At 38.7% G+C, this 23,347-nt stretch overlaps 1 protein-coding gene across 1 annotated transcript in view; it reads right to left on the reverse strand.

The window, feature by feature from the left end:
• Window positions 1-23,347, reverse strand: part of LOC124284591 (titin-like) — a 143,322-nt gene that overhangs the window by 31,154 nt on the left and 88,821 nt on the right. Inside the window, exon 3 of the mRNA XM_046720699.1 lies at window positions 2,172-2,296. Coding sequence (XP_046576655.1) covers window positions 2,172-2,296 — 125 coding nt within the window. The remainder of the gene's footprint in view (window positions 1-2,171; window positions 2,297-23,347) is intronic.

Raw genomic sequence — 23,347 nt, forward strand, 5'->3', positions numbered from 1 at the left:
GAATTACTATACATCCGTGGGCTTAGCCTTCAGTACAGACTTGGAGCAAGGCTACTATGTTGAGAACATGGTGAAACATCTTACAATTATTTAGTTCATGCTAAGACCACTGATAGGTAAGTTGGGGACACATACAGTTCAAACATCATCAATATGACCACTTCACCAGGAACTTCAAACTCCCCAGCAACCAGAAAACCATAACGGATGCTAATGAACAATACTGCTACATCATTAAATCCTAATTCCAACAACGCTCAAACAAATTAAGTAGGCTATCCTTTCTCTAACACCATCTGCTAACATGTGAGTGTATCCCTCCCTGAAGCAAGCCCTAAGGCTTTCAGAATAAGGGCCTATCTCCTTACCATTAATAGGGAACACAGACCAGCTAGAGCACATGTTGTATTGTGTGTGAAGCAGGGGTCACCTTCTACATGCTCCTATCAACTCTCTAGTGGTCAGAGAAGTGGAATGCCTAGGGCAGTGGGGACAGTGTTGGCTAACATCAGCTGAGTCGGAGTTTTAGCCTGGGGGAAACACACTGTCAAAGCATATGCAGCATCCAGTGAGACCATAACAAGCCACCTGTCATTTGTTAGTAAAGGATACTGTGTCACAAAACTGGTAACAAGATATGATGTTTTGTGACTAGCGCCTCATATTTCTGGTATAATCAATATGAGATAATGCTCTTTGTGAAGGATGTACATATTCGCGTGAAACCTGTTCTAGCATGCATGAACCATGTCATCTGTAATGATAATGTGACTTCAACTGTTCAAGTTGGTTGTGTTTGTGTTGCAGTCCTACTGTACTATATTTCACAGATCTTCACATTCACTGTTGCACAATTCCAACTTTCTTTACCAATACACAAGGACTACTTTGTGATCATTTTTTAACAATGACATGTTTAGAATAGACCCCCTTTGTAGTGAAATCCAAATCCCATTCCACTAAAAATTCAAATTTCAAGCAAATCGCTTTTTATGGGTGTGGGGGCGGTGGGGTAGCCTAGTGGTTAAAGTGTTCGCTCATCATGACAAAGACCTGGGTTTGATTCCCCATATGGGTACAATGTGTGAAGCCAATTTCTGGTGTCCCCTGTCATGATATTGCTGGAATATTGCTAAAAGCTGCGTAAAGCCAAATTCAGTCACTCACTCACTGGGAGAGAGAGCTTGTTTTAATACCACTGGTGACAGTTTTTCATGATCAGTTACATTGTATTATATCAGTATATTCATAAAGAAACTCGATTAATCTTTTGGGGGGTTTTAACAGGTCAAACAACATAAAACACAGCAATATAAAAAGACTTTACTTGTACATTTCACAGCCACTGATTCTCATGGTATTATTGCTGAATCGACAAAATTTATTTTACAGGAAATATCTCTCAAACCAGTTTGTTTTGAAAAGAAGATTCATTCTGAAATACAAAATACACACAGAAGTGTTTACCACAAAGTTTGATGCAATATAACAAAGCTGTGTGACCTTTCAACATGACGTATCAGATTGCACAGTCAAAACTCAAAAAAAAAACTTCCAAAGAAACTGTGACATTTATGCAACTTGTGAGTGTGGGCAATTTTTTGTGGTTTTGTTTTGAACAAACATAGTAAAGAAAAACATTCTGTAAAACAACTAAAAACAGTTAATTGCCTACTTTTCAAATGTCAACATCTCATCTGGTTTGTAAAGAAATAGGTTTCCATGATGTAGGTTATCATTGGATGGATACCTTGCCATGAGGTGAGGTGAGGTGAAATTGGGTTTTACGACGTGCATGCGTGTGTGTGTGTGTATGTGCGGCTGCTTGTACTAGCCCAGACTTAAGCTGGTTTTATAGTGCTAGCCCACTGAGATACCATACCGCAGTGAAGCATGAATACCCCACTCAGACACATTATACTGACTATACTGACCAGTCCTTGTTGTACCCATTAATGCAGAGCCAGGCAGGGACCAACAAGTACCATATTTTAACGTCTTTTGGTATGACGCGGTCGGGGATCGAACCCGAGACCTTCCGCTCTCCGGGCGGACGCTCTAACCACTACACCACGGAGGCGGTCACCTTGCCATGACACACATGCACTCCGGTATATGAGATGTGTGTACTATTTGTGAAATCCCTGTATTAGATAAGGCAAAGGACTTACGTCTTTAGATCCCAGGTTTTCAATCCGACAGGGCAGTTTTGCAAGTTGTCCCACCATGACGGTGATGTTGCGAGGGGTCGGCAGGAAGGCTGGTTCTCTTGGTGTGGCACTCATCACACACAGATCTGAAACAACATCAACATCAACATCAGTACAATCATTGTAACATACATCATTATATATACATAGTTACATTAATACACCCATCTCTCCTGATGAAACTACTCTGCTTTTACCAATCTATCAACGTTTTTAAAATGTAAGGAATCAAACCCAGACCTTCATAGTGGCAATAGTTATCACTTCAACCCCGTGGCTACCCTATCAATCTCCTATTCTACACACACTAACATCATACACATGGCATTAATACTATTTTTCGCAGTGGTTGAAAGACTAAAGGTTAGCATCACTGGGTATGTTTTACAAAAATGTGTAAATACTTTTTTTATGCTTTGAAATTTCAAATTAATTTTTATCAAGAAAAGCTGCTATTTTAACTGCACTCAGGTCAGCTTCTTGATAAAATTATGAATCATGACTCAAGTTGTTTATCTACTTAAAGTCTCTGTAATACATGTGTTTTGGTGATATATCAAACATCTACTAAATATCTGTTAACAAGTTATTGCACATCTCGGACTGTACTTTATGATTATCGATGAAAATCGATATTTATATGTCGCCATGAACAACAAACTGGACCAAACTAAACCTGTTAAGTCTCCACGTGAAATGAAACATAAACTATCCTTCCACATATCTATTTCTTCTGTTACAAACTTAATAATACTATTACCATTTCTGGAATAAAGAAAGATACCTAAAATGATTTTATACCCTCAAGACTACGGACATAAACTGAATTAATTTCCATTTAATTTGTGAGGAAGAGATTCCCTTCAGTGTTGGACCTGCAACACAACACAGCTGATTAGCCGTCCGCCGCGTGACACATCACAGATATCCTGCGAAGGATGTGCTGCTTTGTTTTCATTCAAAACAAGGCATAGAATACATTGTACCTCCTAGACAGAAGAGGAGAGAAACAGGAGAAGGTAATTGAAGTGAAATCTGACCCATAGCCACCTGAAATCACAGTCACTTGACCGATCACCTACCTAATTGGTTGGAATTAAAACGACAGTAGCCTCTGACCACTCACAAAACAAATGGTATTTATAGTCATTAATTAAACAAGACATTAATCACTATGAAGAAACCAAGACCAAAATGCCAGACTCTGAAAATTGTGAAATGGGGTGATTCTTTCATCTTATTGAACGCCTCCAACAAATCCAATCACATGAAAGTATCAAGACGGTCGTAAGGGACGCAGTTTAAATGTCATGTCCCATGGAAAGGTAGACAGCAATTAAATCCTCTATTAGGCGTGTTGAATGTACACCACACAGGTGGGAAATTAAATCAAACTCAAGAATTCGGTTTGTCGCTTGAATGAGATTCCCCGGCCCTTGGGACACTTCAGGAGTTACCTCCACTTTGGGGACAAGGATCCAATCTTTTTTTTCATTCAGTAAATTACAGAGATGTATCCCACAACAATATACAGTAAATTATGTTGTTGTGACATGTAGACAGATGATAACAAATTGTACAGAAGATTGGAGTGACATTCAGACCAAACCGTAACAAGACTACCTGACTATGACATCTAGACCGACAACAACAAATGGTGAAGAAAGTCTATGAGTTGAGTGAGTGAGTGAGTGAGTGAGTGAGTGTTTGTTCTATGCTACTTCCAAAGTATGTCATGGCATGTGTATCTAAGTAATGCCAGTCTTAGACATTTATCACTTGTAAGAAACTCCTGAGCACAGGTATGGTACTGGACCCATCATCGTAGGTTTCTGGCATTTCACATACATTCAACTCTGCACAAGGAATTGCGGCGCCTTAGACAACAAGGCCACATGTGCCCCTGAATGAGTGCTGAGATATGTCATTTTCCCCATCACTACATGTTTAAATGTACTGGAAAATACAACTCATTAAAGCATTTTTTCAACATAATGATCAATATCCTATAAGACTGTTATGTCATATGGGAAATGATTAAAAGAGTTGTGGTTAGTGTTAAAAAGGGATTTCAAAGCAATTTCATTTTGACCTGTGAAGTCATTGAGTGCATTTCAGACAATGATTGATCAAGAGATCAACCATGTCACTGCAATATGCAGGAGGTAGAATCATTCTTCCTTGTTTGCACACACTTCCTGTACCATGGAATCTTCATCACAGACACCTGCTCCTTGTACCATGGATTTCTCCTGACACCTGCTCCCTATACCATGGATTTCTCCTGACACCCGCTCCCTGTACCATGGATTTCTCCTGACACCCGCTCCCTGTACCATGGATTCCTCCTGACACCCGCTCCCTATACCATGGATTCCTCCTGACACCCGCTCCCTGTACAATGGATTTCTCCTGACACCCATTCCCTATACACCATGGATTTCTCCTGACACCCACTCCCTATACCATGGATTTCTCCTGACACCCGCTCCCTGTACCATGGATTTCTCCTGACACCCACTCCCTGTACAATGGATTTCTCCTGACACCCATTCCCTATACAATGGATTTCTCCTGATACCTGCTCCCTATACCATGGATTTCTCCTGACACCCACTCCCTATACCATGGATTTCTCCTGACACCCATTCTCCCTATACCATGGATTTCTCCTGACACCCCCTCCCTGTACCATGGATTTCTCCTGACACCCCTGATACCATTCCCCTATACATGGATGGATTTCTCCTGACACCTGCTCCCTATACCATGGATTTCTCCTGACACCCACTCCCTATACCATGGATTTCTCCTGACACCCACTCCCTGTACCATGGATTTCTCCTGACACCCACTCCCTATACCATGGATTTCTCCTGACACCCACTCCCTATACCATGGATTTCTCCTGACACCCATTCCTATACCATGGATTTCTCCTGACACCCACTCCCTATACCATGGATTTCTCCTGACACCCACTCCCTGTACCATGGATTTCTCCTGACACCCTCCCTATACCATGGAATTTCTCCTGACACCCACTCCCTGTACCATGGATTTCTCCTGACACCCATTCCCTATACCATGGATTTCTCCTGACACCCATTCCTATACCATGGATTTCTCCTGACACCCACTCCCTGTACCATGGATTTCTCCTGACACCCATTCCCTATACCATGGATTTCTCCTGACACCTGCTCCCTATACCATGGATTTCTCCTGATACCTGCTCCCTATACCATGGATTTCTCCTGACACCCACTCCCTATACCATGGATTTCTCCTGACACCCACTCCCTATACCATGGATTCCTCCTGACACCCGCTTCCTGTACCATGGATTTCTCCTGACACCCACCTGTACCATGGATTTCTCCTGACACCCGCTTCCTATACCATGGATTTCTCCTGACACCCACTCCCTGAACCATGGATTTCTCCTGACACCCACTCCCTATACCATGGATTTCTCCTGACACCCGCTTCCTGTACCATGGATTTCTCCTGACACCCACTATACCTCCTTATACCATGGATTTCTCCTGACACCCACTCCCTGTACCATGGATTTCTCCTGACACCCACTCCCTGTACCATGGATTTCTCCTGTACCATGGATTTCTCCTGACACCCACTCCCTATACCATGGATTTCTCCTGACACCCACTTCCTATACCATGGATTCTTCCTTACACCCACTCCCTATACTCTCCCAAGTCCCTGTTACCAAGACGTACTCACTGGGGAAAAGACAAGGTAGTGAAAAACTTTCCTCATCCCGAAATCCCATGAGAACGTATTATCACATACCATATCCATTATAGCTATCTCTGTGTTCTACCAATGTTGTCTGTGACATCTTCACAGATCACAGAACCATGCCTCCTCAGATCCTGCCTCCGTCAGTGACACCTTATAGCCTTCTATACATCCTTAGATTGATTTAATGATCAACATGACTTGCCGGGATACAGTGCTAGACACACTAGGTGCAGCTAACACACAGATAAATTACATTGAACGTGCATCACAACACTATTCTTAGGTCACAGTATTTTATGCACCTACTGTACAAGTTACTTGGAATATCTTGGATGTAGGTGTCCAAGAACACAAGCCTCCCATCTAATATTAACACAGTGAGTGAGTTTAGTTTTACGCCGCTTTTGGCAATATTCCCGCAATTTCACGGTAGTGGACACCAGAAATGGGCTTTACACATTGTACCTATGTGGGGAATCGAACCCATGTCTTCGGCATGATGAGCGGAAGCTACCCCACCACACCATTATTAACACAGACACACACAGACACAAGAGAAAGAACTACAAAAAAAACACAGAAGAAAGCTATCATATTTTCTAATGCATAATATTCCCTTAAACACATGGGTCACCATTCATTCCTGTGTACATGTTTTGGGAAAAATTGCTTTTTCAATATGTTTCTTTAAAGAAAATATGAGTTTGCAATAACATCATAGATATGATGACTTACAACTTCATTTGTCTCCTGCTTATCTATGCATTATTTTAATACTTTATACTTTTTACACATCACATCAGTTTGATGAAAGAAACTTTTTTGTGGTTTCTCATGTTCTTGTGGTCATGACAACAATATACTGAGACGCAGTAGTCAAACAAGATGAAGGAAATGGGACTTATTATATAAAAATATAGCATTTATGATGTATATATTCATTTTCTGTCAAGTAAGGTTCATTTGTAGTTATCAACAGTGTTAATCTGATGGGGGTTGCTGTAAATGGTAATAGTGAGTGATTGAGGGAATTGGGTTTTACGCCGCTTTAAACAATTACCAGCAATATCATGGTGGGCTTCACACATTGTACCCATGTGGGGAATCGAACCCGGGTCTTCGGTGTGATGAACAAACACTTTAACAACTAGGCTATCGCACCGCCCCGGTAAATGATGATAAGCTGCTGCGATCTAATAATTCAAGAAAATTAATCAACTAGATTACAAATATGAGACCATACATACACAAATATACAGATAGTATAATGACAAGACTACCTTGAACACTGTCAAGTATAGATTTGATCACATGCTATTTCTGTTCTTGAGTGATCACTGAAATGTCTGTCCATTACAAAAACTAATCAAAACTCATTGTCTGAAACATTATGCTCCCCTAACAACTGCTGATGTTTATTGAAGAAAGTGCACTTTACACAAGAATACATGGCAGTTAAAAACGGTCCTCAGGACTTCAACGGTTTCCTTGTATCATATTTAGCTCATGGAATCCCCTTCATCTGTTAAAAACCTTCATTTAAAAGTTTATTGATTTGACAAGTACCCTGGATAATATGTTTAAGTTAATGCTACAAACCAGGTAATATTTCCCTAACAATGATTATTTACAGTGATGTCCAAGTAAACAAACAATGACAGCTACAATGAAATGATTTTAGAGTTCTCTTGGAATTTCAAAACTGTTATTTGAGTTCTGAAAAGTCTCAGTCAACATATCTATCATATGCCATGAATGGAACTGAAGTGATGGAGCATCACGTTGGGTTCATCTTGATAGCACACATTACGAAGTCTAAACCAAACAGCACAGTTCAATCATTCCTCACAGACAGATGCAGGCGGACGTTGTGAACAATCATGATGTTCCTTTGAACTGTTTTAATGTAAACAACCACCAAATATCTACATCAATTCATTTCTCCTTGTAAAAGAGAGTCTGGATGTGTCATAAGAGATTGCCCTGTAGTTGAGTCAATCACAGCATGTCAGGGACAACAGCGAATCTGCATCCATCCTGCCAATGATCAAGGGAGACGATATCACCATAATGCTCACTTTACCATATTTCGCTCCATCAAATTCTCTTTGATAATAATACCAAATATTCTTGGAAGATATATCATATTGTCCCGACCATTGTTTTAAACACATTAAGGCCCTACAGAACTGTCAACTGATGTTATTCATGAGTAAGTGAGTGAGTTTAGTTTTACCCTGCACTCAGCAATATTCCAGTTACATGATGGCGGTCTGTAAATAATCGAGTCTGGACCAGACAATCCAGTGATCAACAACATGAGCATCAATCTGCGCAATGGGAACCAATGACATGTGTCAACCAAGTCAGCGAGCCTGACCACCCGATCCCGTCAGTCGCCTGTTACGACAAGCATGGGTTACTGAAGATCAATTTTACCCCGGATCTTCACAGGTCTGTTATTGATGAACTATTCATAGTGAATGAGTGTCGTCTACATCAACAGTACTTCAGGCTTAATGTAACTGATCATAGTTACATGACACTTGTGAAAACTGTTGGACATTGAAGGACAGAATAACAACTAGCAAAGTGTATCGAGGGTTAATCATGTTGAAATGAAAGAAAAACAAGGAAAATATTAGATATTTTACCTTTATGTCCCTTTAATCTTTACATTAAATGAGTGAGTTTAGTTTTACGCCACTTTTAGCAATATTTCAGACGTATCACTAGACATAGCTGCGGGGGTCACTAGACATGGGGTTCACACATTGTACCCATGTAGGGAATCGAACCCGTGTATTTGGCATGACGTCAGTGAATGCTTTAACCACTAGGCTACCCCAACCCCCTCTTTACTTTAAAGAAGAACTAACAAAATCTAGCATGGTCAAAGCAACCTAGTTGTTGATACCATGAGCAAAGATCCACATTTCTGAGACATGACAAATTTCAACCAGATCATCTTGTAACACCTGTCCTTCAGGTAATTCTAATTGGTATCAGTATATCAGTATCCAGTACCAAGACCTAATCGGTCCAAGAATAAATAAGTGTTGAAGTGATGAAGAAAATCTTAAAACATCTCCTAAAGAGTCAGTACAGGATCACAGAAGGTTACACCATTACATATATATTAAACCTTTTGCATAAAAACACCAAGAATCTTTCCCCTATCTTGTCCCACCACTGTAGCCTTGTGTGATGGGCCGCTGGGATGGCCACGTCCCATGATAAGTGTATTTACCTGAAGGTTTATGGCTACACATACAAAAACAGTGATAACTCATTCTTTGTTTCCATCCATAACCAGACTGAGAGACTTTAAGTCGAAGTAATTGGAATGAATGAGACATAATGTCTCTTTAATCATCATCAACTTTGAAGATGATATAGAAGTATTCCGGGACAATTCTGATTTACGAACATTTAAGAAGCAAAAGTGGATTTAACAAGCAGTCATCCAAAATGTCTCAAACACTCGAGTTAAAAAAATGCATATATATCTCTTCAGCACTTATGGCAGGGATTATTTGTAGCACAACAAAATCCAGAACGGCTTTTAGGTGCAGTAGATCAGGCTTTTAGAAGGTGAATGAGGAATACATAGTGTTGTTATTCATTAAAGGTTGATGAAAGTTGCGATATTTTGTTTTCATCTTTCCAGTGATATTTTGTTTTCCAGATGTGTATATTCTTAAATGCAACACGACTGTAAGATGACTGTATTAGGGACACAGTGGTCGAAATAGCTTCTGACCTGCTAGCCAAATGCTAGTTGATTGTGAACCGACCAGCAATATATTGTTAAAGCTGTTCCGACTGGCTAGTCTCAGATCATTTCTTCTTTATTCAATACACCTTAACATGGTGAATTATTAAGGTGTTAAAAGTCTGTCCGCAAAAGGTTCATCTTATTTATTATCTCTTGCCACACGAAGATCGCTATGTAAAAAAATGTTAATAGCATTGCGTAGAAGATGACAGGAACCATTACAATACAAATGTAACGTTTAACATCACACCAATTCTGACAGATGTGCATTTTGATATTGATATTTTGCAGGGCCAGTGAAGTATGATGTGAGCTTGCAACATTTTTACTCAACGAGTCCTGTTTGCCAGTGACTTTTCAAAATTAATTCATACACTGTCTGGACACCATTGTACTGTGATGGTTTAAAAAAGTGTAAACCTTTTGCTTATTCTGTAAAGGTTTAATAATTTACTACGGCTGTCCACTAGAGGTTTTAATGGCAAATACTAAAGGACACAGAAGAGGGAATTTGATTTGTGACCAATTACGGTTTTATATCACTATGTTACAGGTTTTAAGCCACACAATTTAAAGCGAACTTTGAGCAAGTCAAGCAAATGTTAACACAAATGGGTTACCTTGGTTGCAGGAGAAATAAACCAAAAGCTATAAGGGTCATTTTTCACCCTGACATTTCGAAAGGATTAGGACAAAGAAGCAACATTAAGAGGAAAAGAAATGGGAGAAAAAATGGAACAAAAACTAAATCTAAAGACAAGAGGACAAGAGGACTTTTGTAAAAAATCTGATGATTTAAACAGGGTTCTCACAGTGATATCTCAGTATGTCCAAGCATGGATAACATACCATGAAATTAAATATATGCATCTGTCCTTGCCAGTAATAGCAGAATGGTGGTTACATTTAGATACAGAAGCAGCTCCTTCGCCACCTTTTTCTAAGTGAGCCTTTAGATGCCCTACTAATGAAGAAATATGACTTCCAGTTTAACCACATCACTTTGGGTTTGGGCATATATTCCTAGTGAATTCCCCAAACTTGAAACATGATCGTTATTCATGTAGCTGCCTGACTCAGTATGGCAACACTAAAACTAACACAGTGTTTTAATGGCATCACTTTTGGTTTAAGGAAATGGCTATCCAAACTTTATAAGAGAAGGTCTTTCACTTCTTACTGCCTTAATGAGGATGTTTTTCTGCACTTCCAGTTTCATGACATCCCTTTTGGTAAAGAAAAACATGTACACTGCTTTGGAACTGGTCTTTACCTGAAGGAGGACAAATCATGTCATGGACCCTAAAGAGAGAGTGAGTGAGTGAGTGAGTGAGTGAGTGAGTGAGTGAGTGAGTGAGTGAGTGAGTGAGTGAGTGAGTGAGTGAGTGAGTGAGTGAGTGAGTGAGTGAGTGAGTGAGTGAGTGAGTGAGTGAGTGAGTGAGTGAGTGAGTGAGTGAGTGAGTGAGGAGTGAGTGAGTGATGGAGTGAGTGAGTGAGTGAGTGAGTGAGTGAGTGAGTGAGGATTTACACTACTTTTAGCAATATTCTAGCAATATCATGGCAGGGGACACCAGAAATGGGCTTAACACATTGTTCCCATATGTGTGTTTGGTGTGATGAACAAACACTTTAAACACTACGCTACCCCACCATCCCCTAGATATTGTATTAAGTGTCACTGGTTTGATTGACCTGCAGATCCTTCATCAGATACTAAGTAAAGTACAGCTTTATTCACACCATGATGATGACCACTTGACATGCTGGAGCAAGGTACAATATCATTTCCCTTAGTCATAAAGGAAACATACATGATGCAATATCTGAGTGATTGAGTAAATCAGTCAGGTTTGATGCAGTTTTTAGCAATATTCCAGCAATTTAATAACAGAGACACCAGGAATCAAAACCAACCTTGATGATCACATGCTTTCACTAGTAGGCTACCCGACCGCCCTTAATATCTGTTATGTATACACGCACCATGCTGAAACTGAATGTTTATCACTGAATGGTCAATGTTATTTCAATCCAGTAACGAAAGGTTGTCATTAAATTATGACGCTTTGATTTTAATAACGTCAGCAGAAAAAGGCAATTCAATGAAATGAAATTTTAAGAACAGTAATCATTGTGACCTTGACCTTACATACTGGTTACTGACAAGCAGGACACATGAATTGCCGCTCCGTACCTAGAGTGACAGGTACCACGTGTCACTGACAAGTAAATACTTCTTGAGTTGTTATCCAGATTAATGTTTCCTCAGGCCAGGGTCTGAAGGATGACCTTGACCCCTGACATAACCCTGACATCAATGTGTCAAAAACATTTCCCTTGGTATTAAAGGTGTCCAAGACACACTCTTGGCGCCATGCGTAAATACAATGACAAGAAAACCAAAACATCAGGCAGCAGTCAGAGAACTAGAAACAGGGAAATGAGCAAAAGAGGGTGATGATGCCACAAGGAAAGGCACCAATAGCAAATTGGTAAAAGCATTGAGGGAAGTGATTTAAAATAGAGACGGGATTAAGATATGGTGTCCAGCAAATGAGGCAGACAACAGTTCGGGTCTCGGCTTTTGTATCCTCAATGATGCCAGGAGGGAAGAAATGACTCCCTGCCTGGCGGAGGACTTACACATTCAGTAAATCAAAAGAAACGTCAATGTACGCACAATGGTAATCCGTCAGTCTACTTCCTCTTCTGTTCAGCTTGGCATGACATGTGCATACGGTAGACCTCCATTGTAGATTAAATCCATACACCTACATCACTCAGTGTAACGTGCACCATTACCATCAAAGACTTTTTTTCAAAGAGAAAATCATTCCCCTCTGTAAAAAGAGTGCCGCTACCAGTCAATTGTAACTCTAGGCATTATGAAGCAACTGGGAAGGCTGCTCAGCTAAAGCCAACTCATTAGCTTGGTTGGACACCATTTGGAAACGTCAGGTAGAGTGTTATATCTTGTCATCTAGTGAGAGTAGTTGTTTACATCTTAGCAGCGAGGAAGGGCTTTAGTTATGTGTGTAAATATCATCCCGAAACACGTGTATACCTCACCTGTTCCACACAGGTGATACCAAGTTTAAACTGTAACAAGAGAGCGACAGGATTTTCAGACAAATTACAGTAAATTGGACTCCTTGAAACTCTCATACATACTGATTCTGTTCCTCTTTAAATTAACATAGTTACAATGATTTAAAAGTATTTACAAAATATTTTAAACAAATCAGCAAAATTAGAAAGCTTATGAAAAACGCGAAGTGTCTTTTCCTTAAGAACATGATCCAATCTTGTTTGAAGACCTCCCTGGAGGTAAGCTAATGTATGTTGTAAATATTGCCAGAGATGCTTCTATTTAAATGTCAAAGGAAGCAGGCACAGAGGGTTCAATACTACAGTCTTTAATGAATGCTATTAAGGAACTGAACTCTGCACATCCATACCAGATACAGGCAAAACAGGTCCACATCCATATCTGACGTAAGCTTGCAAGGCTGAATCAATGTACTAATATGTGATTTCCACATGTCTGCTGTGACTACATGGAAGGCCGAAGTGTATTGACTTCGATGTTCCAGTCACTCCTGGAAGAGGTGGAGCTTCACATATATTACTTCTATAATCATGATACCAGTGGGGTAAATATCGGGGACTATAGACTAACTCGTAGTCTCTGAATATATCTAATTTTAATAGTAACAAACAAGCCAATTGAAATTTAAAAGGACCCTCAGGGATACCAGAGATTCAGAACCTGAGGAAATCTAGACTTGCTTTATTTAAGACTTTAGCACTGCAGACAGGGCTTGGCAGTAGGGAAAATAATGTGGTTCAGGGACTGTGAGATAGACTACTGGAACTAGAGGGGGATACATTTTTTATAAACAGCTTGGAGTAGAGTAGGATAAACATCTGGGGCTCAGGTGGGGTAAATATCTAAACATAGCGTGGGATAAATGCCTGGATATAGTGGAGGATAAATAATTGGGGATACAGTGAGATAAATTAATGAGGATTGGAGGGATAAACACCTGGAGTTAGGGTGGGATAAATAACTGGGGTTTAGGGAGGGATAAATACTAGTACCTGAGACTGTGGGTGGGATAAATACTTGGTGTTTGGAAAAATACCTATGAGTAGGTTGGGATAAATACCATAGGGAATACATGGAATAAATCCCACATGCTAAGGTGGGATACATGTCTTAGAGTAGGATAGGATCCAAATCAAATGCAATACAGAGTTCCCACTTATCATTGATGAATTCCTTTGGACTTGGCTGTGGAATTTTACTGTATGGTACATGCAATTTAATAAGATTTAGTAAGTTCTTTGAAGGGCACTTAGATGTAATGAATGGGAGACAATGATAATTATTAATATCAACTTCTTTATTTGTTAAACACACAAAGAGGTTAATATCCAAAATATCTTTGACTCAAGATTCAGTAAATCATGTAAAAGTCTAATGCTTATTAGTTACTATGGTTATTCAGCAAATACTATCATGTTCAACTTCCATTAAGACATCCAATTCCCATTTTGGTTGCCTCTTACAAGTATGAATTAATCATGGCCTGTTTCAGACTGAAATCTCATTGGGGACACTGAGCGTAATGCAGTCATTTCTGCCATTGTTTCTACTTCACCTTCAATATGCATAGAAAGGAAATGAATATGGTTCTTGACAATTACACTGCAGAGCTAACAGACTGGTATGAATAGTGTGAGGAAAACAAAAGCCTCTTATCTGGAGTTTTGTTGTCACTTTTCCACCCAAGACCACAACCAATTATCTCATAAGAATTTCAAATGGAGATTCACGCCATTATGGAATAAACACAAACAGTATGTTTCTGCTCAGTTAGAAAATATTCCTGTAACAGTTCATGACAGCAAAAACAGTTATAAACATTAACAGTGAATGTATTTTCGCATATTAACAAAATAGCTTAAACACTGAATAATACTTGTTCCTTGTTGACTATATTCTGTCTGAAATGTCTGTTTAAAATGAGGTGAGGTGGAGTGGGGTTTAACATCTCCATTGCACTGTTATGGTGACATGTCTGTGGCATGGTGTGGTATGGATATATGGTGCAGTGAGCTTCTACTAGTCTCTACTAAACCAGTTTTATAACGCTAGCCCACTGAGATACCACAACACACTTTAACATGGGCTTTGTGGTTAAAGCGTTCACTCGTCACGCCAAAGGCTCGGGTTCGATTCCCCACATGGGTACAATTAGACTAAGGCTTAGTCTCTGAATATATATAATTTGGATAGTAACAAACAAGCCCATTTATATTGAAAAGGAGCCCTAGGGAGACCAGAGATTCAGAACCTGAGGAAATCTAGACTTGCTTTATTTAGGGCTTTAGCACTGCAGAGAGGGCTAGGCAGTAGGGAAAATAATGTTGTTCAGGGACTGTGAGACAGACTAGGGTACAATGTGTGGAGCGTACAACTCACTCATTTAATGTAAAGCTTAAAAGGACATAAGGTAAAATATATAATATTTTTCTTGTTTTTCTTTCATTTCAACATAATTAACCCTCGATACGCTTTGCTAGTTGTTATTCTGTCCTTCAATGTCCAACAGTTTTCACAAGTGTCATGTAACTATGATCAGTTACATTAAGCCTGAAGTACCAATGATGTAGAAGACACTTATTCACTATGAATAGTTCATGAATAACAGTGGCAGTGGGGTAGCCTAGTGGTTAAAGCCTTTGCTCATCAAGCCCCGGTTTGATTCCCCATATCGGTACAATATGTGAAGCCCATTTCTGGTGTTCCCCACCGTGATATTGTTGGAATATTGCTAAAAGCGGCATAAAACTAAACTTATTCACTCACTCACTCACTCACTCACTCACTCACTCACTCACTCCACTCACTCACTCACTCACTCACTCACTCACTCACTCACTCACTCACAGACATACATACATACATACATACATACATACATACATACATACATACATACATACATACATACATACATACATACATACATACATACATACATACATACATACATACATACATACATACATACTCACACACTAACTCTAACATGGATATACCAGTCCGGTACAGTATACATAGAATACTTTAGCAACATGTCCTTGTTTTATTCCCTGGAGGCAGGGAAACAACAAGTACCATCTATTAGTGCGTTTTTGGTGTGATAGAGCCAGGGATCAAACTGCCAACCTTTTCGTTCACTGTTCAATCCACATGGCCACAGAGGTGGTCCCCATGGATAGTGAATGAGGCTGTCTGCCAAACATCATATTTGTTTTCTGTGTTATTAGGTTTAAAGAAAACTTAATTCAATATCGTTTACAGTAATCTGACCAAACTGTGCTTGCCAATATCAGTAGACCACACCAATATCAGTAGACCACCAAAACACTGTTACTGTTAGCAGCCACAATCAGATCACAACTATTGACACAGTGGAACCAACCCAAATGATCAGAGAATGGATTCATACATCATAAATGACATACTATGACTCATACAAACTTTGACTATCATGTCAGTTTTAAATCTTAATAGCATGACTATTGACTCAAACTGTTCCAAACACAAGAGTATCTGGGAGCATTACATCAAGTGCAAGCAGGCAATAAAATGAAATGAAACATATTCAGTGACTTTTAATGTTAATTTTTCTGAATTAAGGACATGATTACTAGATTGAATAATGTTTCCTGCTCACTCCTGATTGACCAGGATTCACCAAATTCTTAGTGTTTAAAGTGTGTTGATATTCTTAGTTTCACACTGGTATTTTTCAGCCCCTACTTCTACAGCCAGTGTGTGGGAAGGCAGGCAGTTGATTAACTATCACCATGTGTGTTGTCCAGACAATCTTTATTGAACAACAACAAACAAGTGGCAATATAAACAGCATCAATACCAAGACACTCCCAATCTGGCTCCCCTTTCTGGAGTCCGCCTAAATTCACCTGGACCCCAATCATCCAAGCGACACTGCAAATATTAGGATTGACTCTGGTCTGGAATGCCTCTACACACAATTTCTAATTGTGGTCTGCAGCAAGCTTGGGTCATCTCACCCCTATCTTTCTCCTATTTCTGTATCTATGAACACAATTTCATCAAAGCAAATCCTTATCTGGACAATAACACATTTTCAGTGCTAACATAATAAGTATTTTCATTTAATGTTATCTGTGGAAACGGTTACATCAAAGAAAATCCTTTTCTGGTCAATCACCGATTCAGAGCTTATACGTATTTCTTTTGATGCTAATAATTGGATCAGATATGCTCACCAAACATTCACAAATGTGTACCTCTCTAAAAAATATTTTTGACTGGGGAATCTTCAATAATTGTGGTAATATTTAAAGTTCATAATGTGCCAACAATTGCCTCCAGTAAATTACATATATGACTGAACAAAATATATCCAGCAGAGCAAAAACATTATTAATTTAAAAAATGCCACTTTTTTTGCAGTTTACATATTTGACTGAACAAAATATATCCAGGGTCCCATTCCTCAATGTGATCGTAGCGCTAAGTAACTCCCATACGTTAACATAGACTTACGACAGTCGTAGAGCTACGATTGCTTTGAGGAACATGACCCAGAAGACCCAAAAACATTATTAATTCAAAAGTGCCACTTTTGTAGTTTATGGTTTACTGATTACTTCCTAACCAATTTGCTGCAGAAAATGATATAGAAAATAGTTTATTTCAATAATTTTATCTTCTATCATATCATTGTTTGGGTTGGTCAGTAATAAACAATAAATGCCAACTCTGTATAAAATGCTGAATGTTCAATATTTTCACAGTGACAAGTGCTCATGAGGTTATTCACCCTAAACAAAACAAAACAATATATTTGATGGATCATTGTTAACTCTTTCACAATAAATTTTTGTTAGATTTTTGTAGTAGTTTTTCATTTTTCTAATATATCAAATATAGGTCAGGCCAACAAGAACAATTTCAGTCTACCATTTCCTATTTTCTGAAAGTTTTGTCGGAAAGTCATCTGATGACAGCCTCAAGATATAAAACTAACATACACATGTAATATATTGGATATAAACTTTAGTACACGTTTTTGCCAAATTATCCACTCATGCCTCAGACTTGGGTGAGTGATTTGAAAGCGAACATGTTTGAACAACACATGTCAGTAGATCCATCCTACTCCTGTAGCCACCCTTATGACGACGCATTACATTACTTCTTTACTTGTCCTAATTATTCCAATATCAGATATCATATGTATTTTTATGCACATGGATATAATTTAAACTCTATCTTACATGGAAATCCAAACAAAAGTAAACTCATAAATTCTTTGATACTAAAATCTGTCCATATTTTTATAACAAATGTGCATAGGTTTGATAAATGATTAATGATGTTCCATACGCAGGCTGCTTGCTTTCCTATCATGCTGTACATTATATGATTTGTTGTATTCATGTATTAAAGTAATGGAGAGGTATTTAAAAAAGCCATTAGCGCCTGTTTACCAATCCATGATCAATCTATTTTTGAATAATATATGTTTACACTAACTAACATTCACACTAAGACATAATTTCTTTGTAGCACAACACACAAAATCTCTTCTGTGACCAGCATGACAAACAATTCCTAAACTCATCTTGATAAAAAAAACACACCTGTCATCACAATACAACATCGGAATTCCCACAGCCAAACCAACTACTAATCAACAGCTGGTCAGATGAAACAGATATAGCACTACTTCCTGCTTTATGATTTTCACTAACTCATTAAGGAAAGAAGTCTGTTGTGCAAAGGTTTTCTCCCACCTTTAATTACTTTGATTGAGGAGGGAGGCACTAGCTTATAAACAACTGTGTACTAAGTAATTCATCTCGTCCTAATGAAAACTCCTGGCTGGAAGATTAGCAGTATGTCTTCCTACCACAATCAGGCCAGGTCCAATTAACCCACAACACAAGCCTGGACTTTAACACAACCATAGTCTTGGAACTACTGCACCTTCATGCAGTGGAATTGGTAACACAAAGTCCATGCTCTTGAAGTATCATTTAAAACAAAGTAGCTTCACAGAATTGTAGAATACATCATAACACCGAAGAGTATCATCAGCTATCAAGAAGTGAAAAACAAATATTAACAGATTCCATGGCATTTGAAAGTAAAAAACATTCCTTCAGGATTTAATAAATAGAAACAAATACTACCCAATATTTGATAGGACCATGCATTTCACTAAAGACAATTAAGACTATTTTGAATCTTAGCAAATGTTGAATGGCATATACATGTATATGAATATATATATATGAATATGCTGAGTGTGTCTCAATGGGTTGAGTTGAGTTGAGTTTTACATTTATATTCAACACCCACTAATGTATCACTAATGTTCTCTCATACAAGACAAATCTTATGGATAACAACTTCTTGATTTTTTTTCACAACGTTTCTGGGCTAGTTATTGCCCCTTCTTCAGGTGGATGTTCTCTCACTGACTGAATATAGAAATAATGGGGCTTGTGTTCCATTTATTGCACAAAATGATGCAGATTTTGCATTGTTGTCTTCAGTTACTTATTGTTAATGCTTAGTCCTCGCACGAAGTGTGGGATATTATTGACATGTTTACTGGTAAGGACTTCAACATGCACAAAAGCAAAATATATATATAGGAACAACAATTCTAAATGGTTCCCATTTTCAACTGCATGTGTGTCATAACTTCACTGTCCACACATGGCCCTGTGTCATTTTCACCTGTGAAGATCCAGGTTAGAATTGATTTTCAGTAACCTATACTTGTGGAAAGAGGTGACTAACGGGGTCGGGCGGTCAGGCTCGCTGACTTGGTTGACACATGTCATCGTATCCCAATTGTGTAGAACGATGCTCATATTGTTGCTCACTGGTTTGACTGATTATTTACAGACTGCCACATACAGCTGGACTATTGCCGAGTGTGGGATTAAACAACAAACAAACAAACAGAACAAATTTGTGTCTAATATCAGAGCTGGGTAGCTGAGAAATTGGCAATACCACACAAACTCTCTCTGTAGCAACATTGTCATAAGTCAGACAGTTTACCTAACAGTTCAAGTAAGCAATAACAATGGTTTATTGAAACATTGATAAATATTTTCTCACAGATGCGTGATTGTAAACTCACACACTATCAAGACATAAATGACGTTACCCTTCCATCTACTTTCTGAATCACAGATTAATTTTGTATACGATCATGTGCATGATTCTGGCCATTTCATAGCTGCCCTCACCAGACATCAAAGCATCTCTAACGCTCACACAAATGCATGACTGGGCCCCTCTGATGGTCAGCAGCATGTGTCCAGCTCACACGAGGGACCACCCCATCAAAGTTCCATGCAATAAATTCCTAATGAGCTAAATAAGTTCAATCCAGTTGGACTTCATCAGTCTTAGCATGTAACAGTGGTACGATTGGAGCCAAACAAGGTGTGGCCCCACGCCATGAGGAGAGAAACACAGCATCATTGCTCTTAACATTCAGTTGGAAGGAGGCACTGACTTACTAAATGGCCACCTGCCCAAAATAAAATGATGTACGGTAATTCAGGTTTTGCTCCGTGGACCTGTTCTCATACCAGTTGCCATGCTGAAATAAAGGTCTGATCAAACAGATTTCAGCCTCAGAGATACTTCAATATAATACACATGTCTGTGACCTTGGGGGTGTTTCAACCACACGGAAGATGTCTGAAGAAAGATAGGTTCAAGTGCTATTTAATTTGTCAAGATGGAGTTTATGGCAGATGCACGCAGGAAATCAATACCGAGTGTGATAGGGTTATTTGGCTGCATCTTTGAAAGTTGTACAAACACATAAGCAAAGGTCTGTTCTCTGCTTGTATTACTTCTACCCTCTTGATATGATCCATTTTGAGTGTGACAGATACTGTAAAATCCTAAAGATGAAGGGGCACACATTTTCAACAGGAATAGAAAAGAATCCTGATTGAAGACAGGTGTACATTTTGCCACTGTTTTTGATCAATACTGAGTGGGTAAATGAATCTAAAATTTTGAATTTTTACAAGGACAACCATCATCTATAATTAGAGAGGAAATTTTCAAAACTTCAAATGTCAATAACATTTTCTTTAATTTCAACCCTTCAGATGCACACATTAGGTTGCATAACAGCAATATAAAACAGAAATATTAAAAAATGATACATAGTAGAGATCCGAAAATGCTTGGGTGATGGGTGGCAAGAGAATACTTAATATATTTGATTTAAAATAAATTTCAAAAGGCAGATTGAATATTCTTGTCAACACACACCACATCGATACTTAATGTCAACACCATATCAACCTGATCGTACTAATGACTGTGGAGGGAGCTCCAGTGAATATTCACCAAAAAGTGTTTGCATGTGCAATTGGATTCCATGCAATGAAAATATCAAACTTTAACATCAAATCAGTACAACTCCCCAAAGTCGTTGGACAAAGTAGCGAAACCAGGGCTATTTCTCTTTGATCTTGGGCTTCACTTAAAAGAGTAAAGCAATTACCTTTTTTTTGGCTCTCATTGTGGAAACAGAACTTAGTGCTCTATCATGATAGGTGGAAATGTAGAAATTCAGTGTATAATCCAAAAGCTGAAGAGTATTACAATCTATAAAAAAGGAAAATTGATTGTACAAATAGTAAGTAAATAAGAAATATAATGTTTGATTAAATAAAGCTCTTTGCCAAATTAAAGCAGGATAAAAGAACAGATGTAGCACCAATATATTATATTTACTTCTTGAACATTACATGCACTTATATTAAAACCTTTTTTGAAACACAGTTGATGATAGCTGTGGACACCTGGAATGTTATATGGACACCTGGGACCACCTTCCTCAGCAGGAACTGATCGTAGGCTGGAGTATCTCTGTGAGATCATTGTCTGCAGACTCTGAAGCCATCCTACTCACATTTGTATGGATGGATAGAGAAATATTACCAGTGGATGGAAAGAGAAATATTACCAGTAGGTGGATGGATAGAGAAATATTACCAGTGGATGGATGGATGGACACAGAAATATTACCAGCAGATGGATAGACAGAGAAATATTACCAGTGGATGGAAAGAGAAATATTACCAGTAGATGGATGAAAAGAGAAATATTACCAGTGGATGCATGAAAAGAGAAATATTACCAGTAGATGGATGGACAGAGAAATATTACCAGTGGATGGAAAGAGAATTATTATCAGTGTATGGATTACCAATGGATGGATGGATGATAGAGAAATATTACTGATGGATGGATGGATGGACAGAGAAATATTACATATGGATGGATGGATGAAGACACCTGGACAATGGAATAAAAAGTAAGCTCCATGCCATCAGGACAGACCACCATAGGACCTATGGAAAACAATTTGAATCGGCTTTCAACTCCAAATTATTTGTCAGTTCATCACTTCAAATGATACTTTTCAACCTCTAAAGTACTAGACACTTCTGAATGTTTGATAAGTCACATGAAGTTCCATTGGAACATAGGCCCTAATCAACTTAATACACAGAGGTTTCCATTATTTAGAGAAATGTCTACAGCTTTTCTGTCACCACAATTTCAATCCAAGTCAAAAAAACTGAATCAGTACTTGCTTCTATGAATCCCAAAGCACATCAAAATTTTAACGAATATGCAATTCTAGACACTAATTCAACCCTTTCACACTTTTTCCACTAAATGAGATAATCTGAAAAAGGCTAAGAGGTTTTGTCAAAATTGATTCAGACTTCCATTAAAATTAAGGTTTAGCTCAAAGAATTAAGGCAGTAGGATGCAGCAATTGTGTCTGTGGACTGATGGCCAGGCAAACAGCAAGAGTAACCCGATACCTTGGAACCCAGGAGGGTGCCATCTGCAACCATTAGCATCGCAAATGAAACCAGTCTTTGCTGATGCATGTTGGGAAACATCTTGTCTTCTTTAATGCTCCATTGATTCTTTTCCTTCAAATCTGGCAGGAGCAAAAAACTGGTGTATTGATTATGTTTCATTACAAGGTAATTGGTTACCTTTCTATTCACGACGTGAGCATGACCCAATGGTCATGTGACCTGCTTGGGGCTAGGCAGATCTGATTAAGTTTGGACACTCCATTGGCTACCCTTCTGGCACCTCTCACTACCTCTTAAGCTGTGAACGTCCCCTGAATAAATGCTGCTTTCCTAATTACTGACATGATCATCTGAGCACCAAGGCCTGATTCCTCTTGATGGGGGCCGAAAACAAAATTTGATTTTTTTACACAGCTGGAGGTTGTTTTTTAATTTCTTTCATTATTTTGATGAACCTTGATTGAAAATTCCTGCTATTCAAATACATTTCTAAATTGATCAAGTTTAATGGTATTTAACGTCCGTCTATTTGCCATAGTGTCCAAACATTAAGAGGAATCATTACAGGGTCTAGCAGGGCCTACCACTGATTCAATTAAGTCATGAGCATGTCCTTTCGGCAGGTCAAGTGCCC

This window comes from Haliotis rubra, unplaced genomic scaffold, assembly GCF_003918875.1.
Source record: "Haliotis rubra isolate DU_JTF1 unplaced genomic scaffold, ASM391887v1 Scf34, whole genome shotgun sequence".
Classification (NCBI taxonomy): Eukaryota; Metazoa; Mollusca; class Gastropoda; order Lepetellida; family Haliotidae; genus Haliotis; species Haliotis rubra.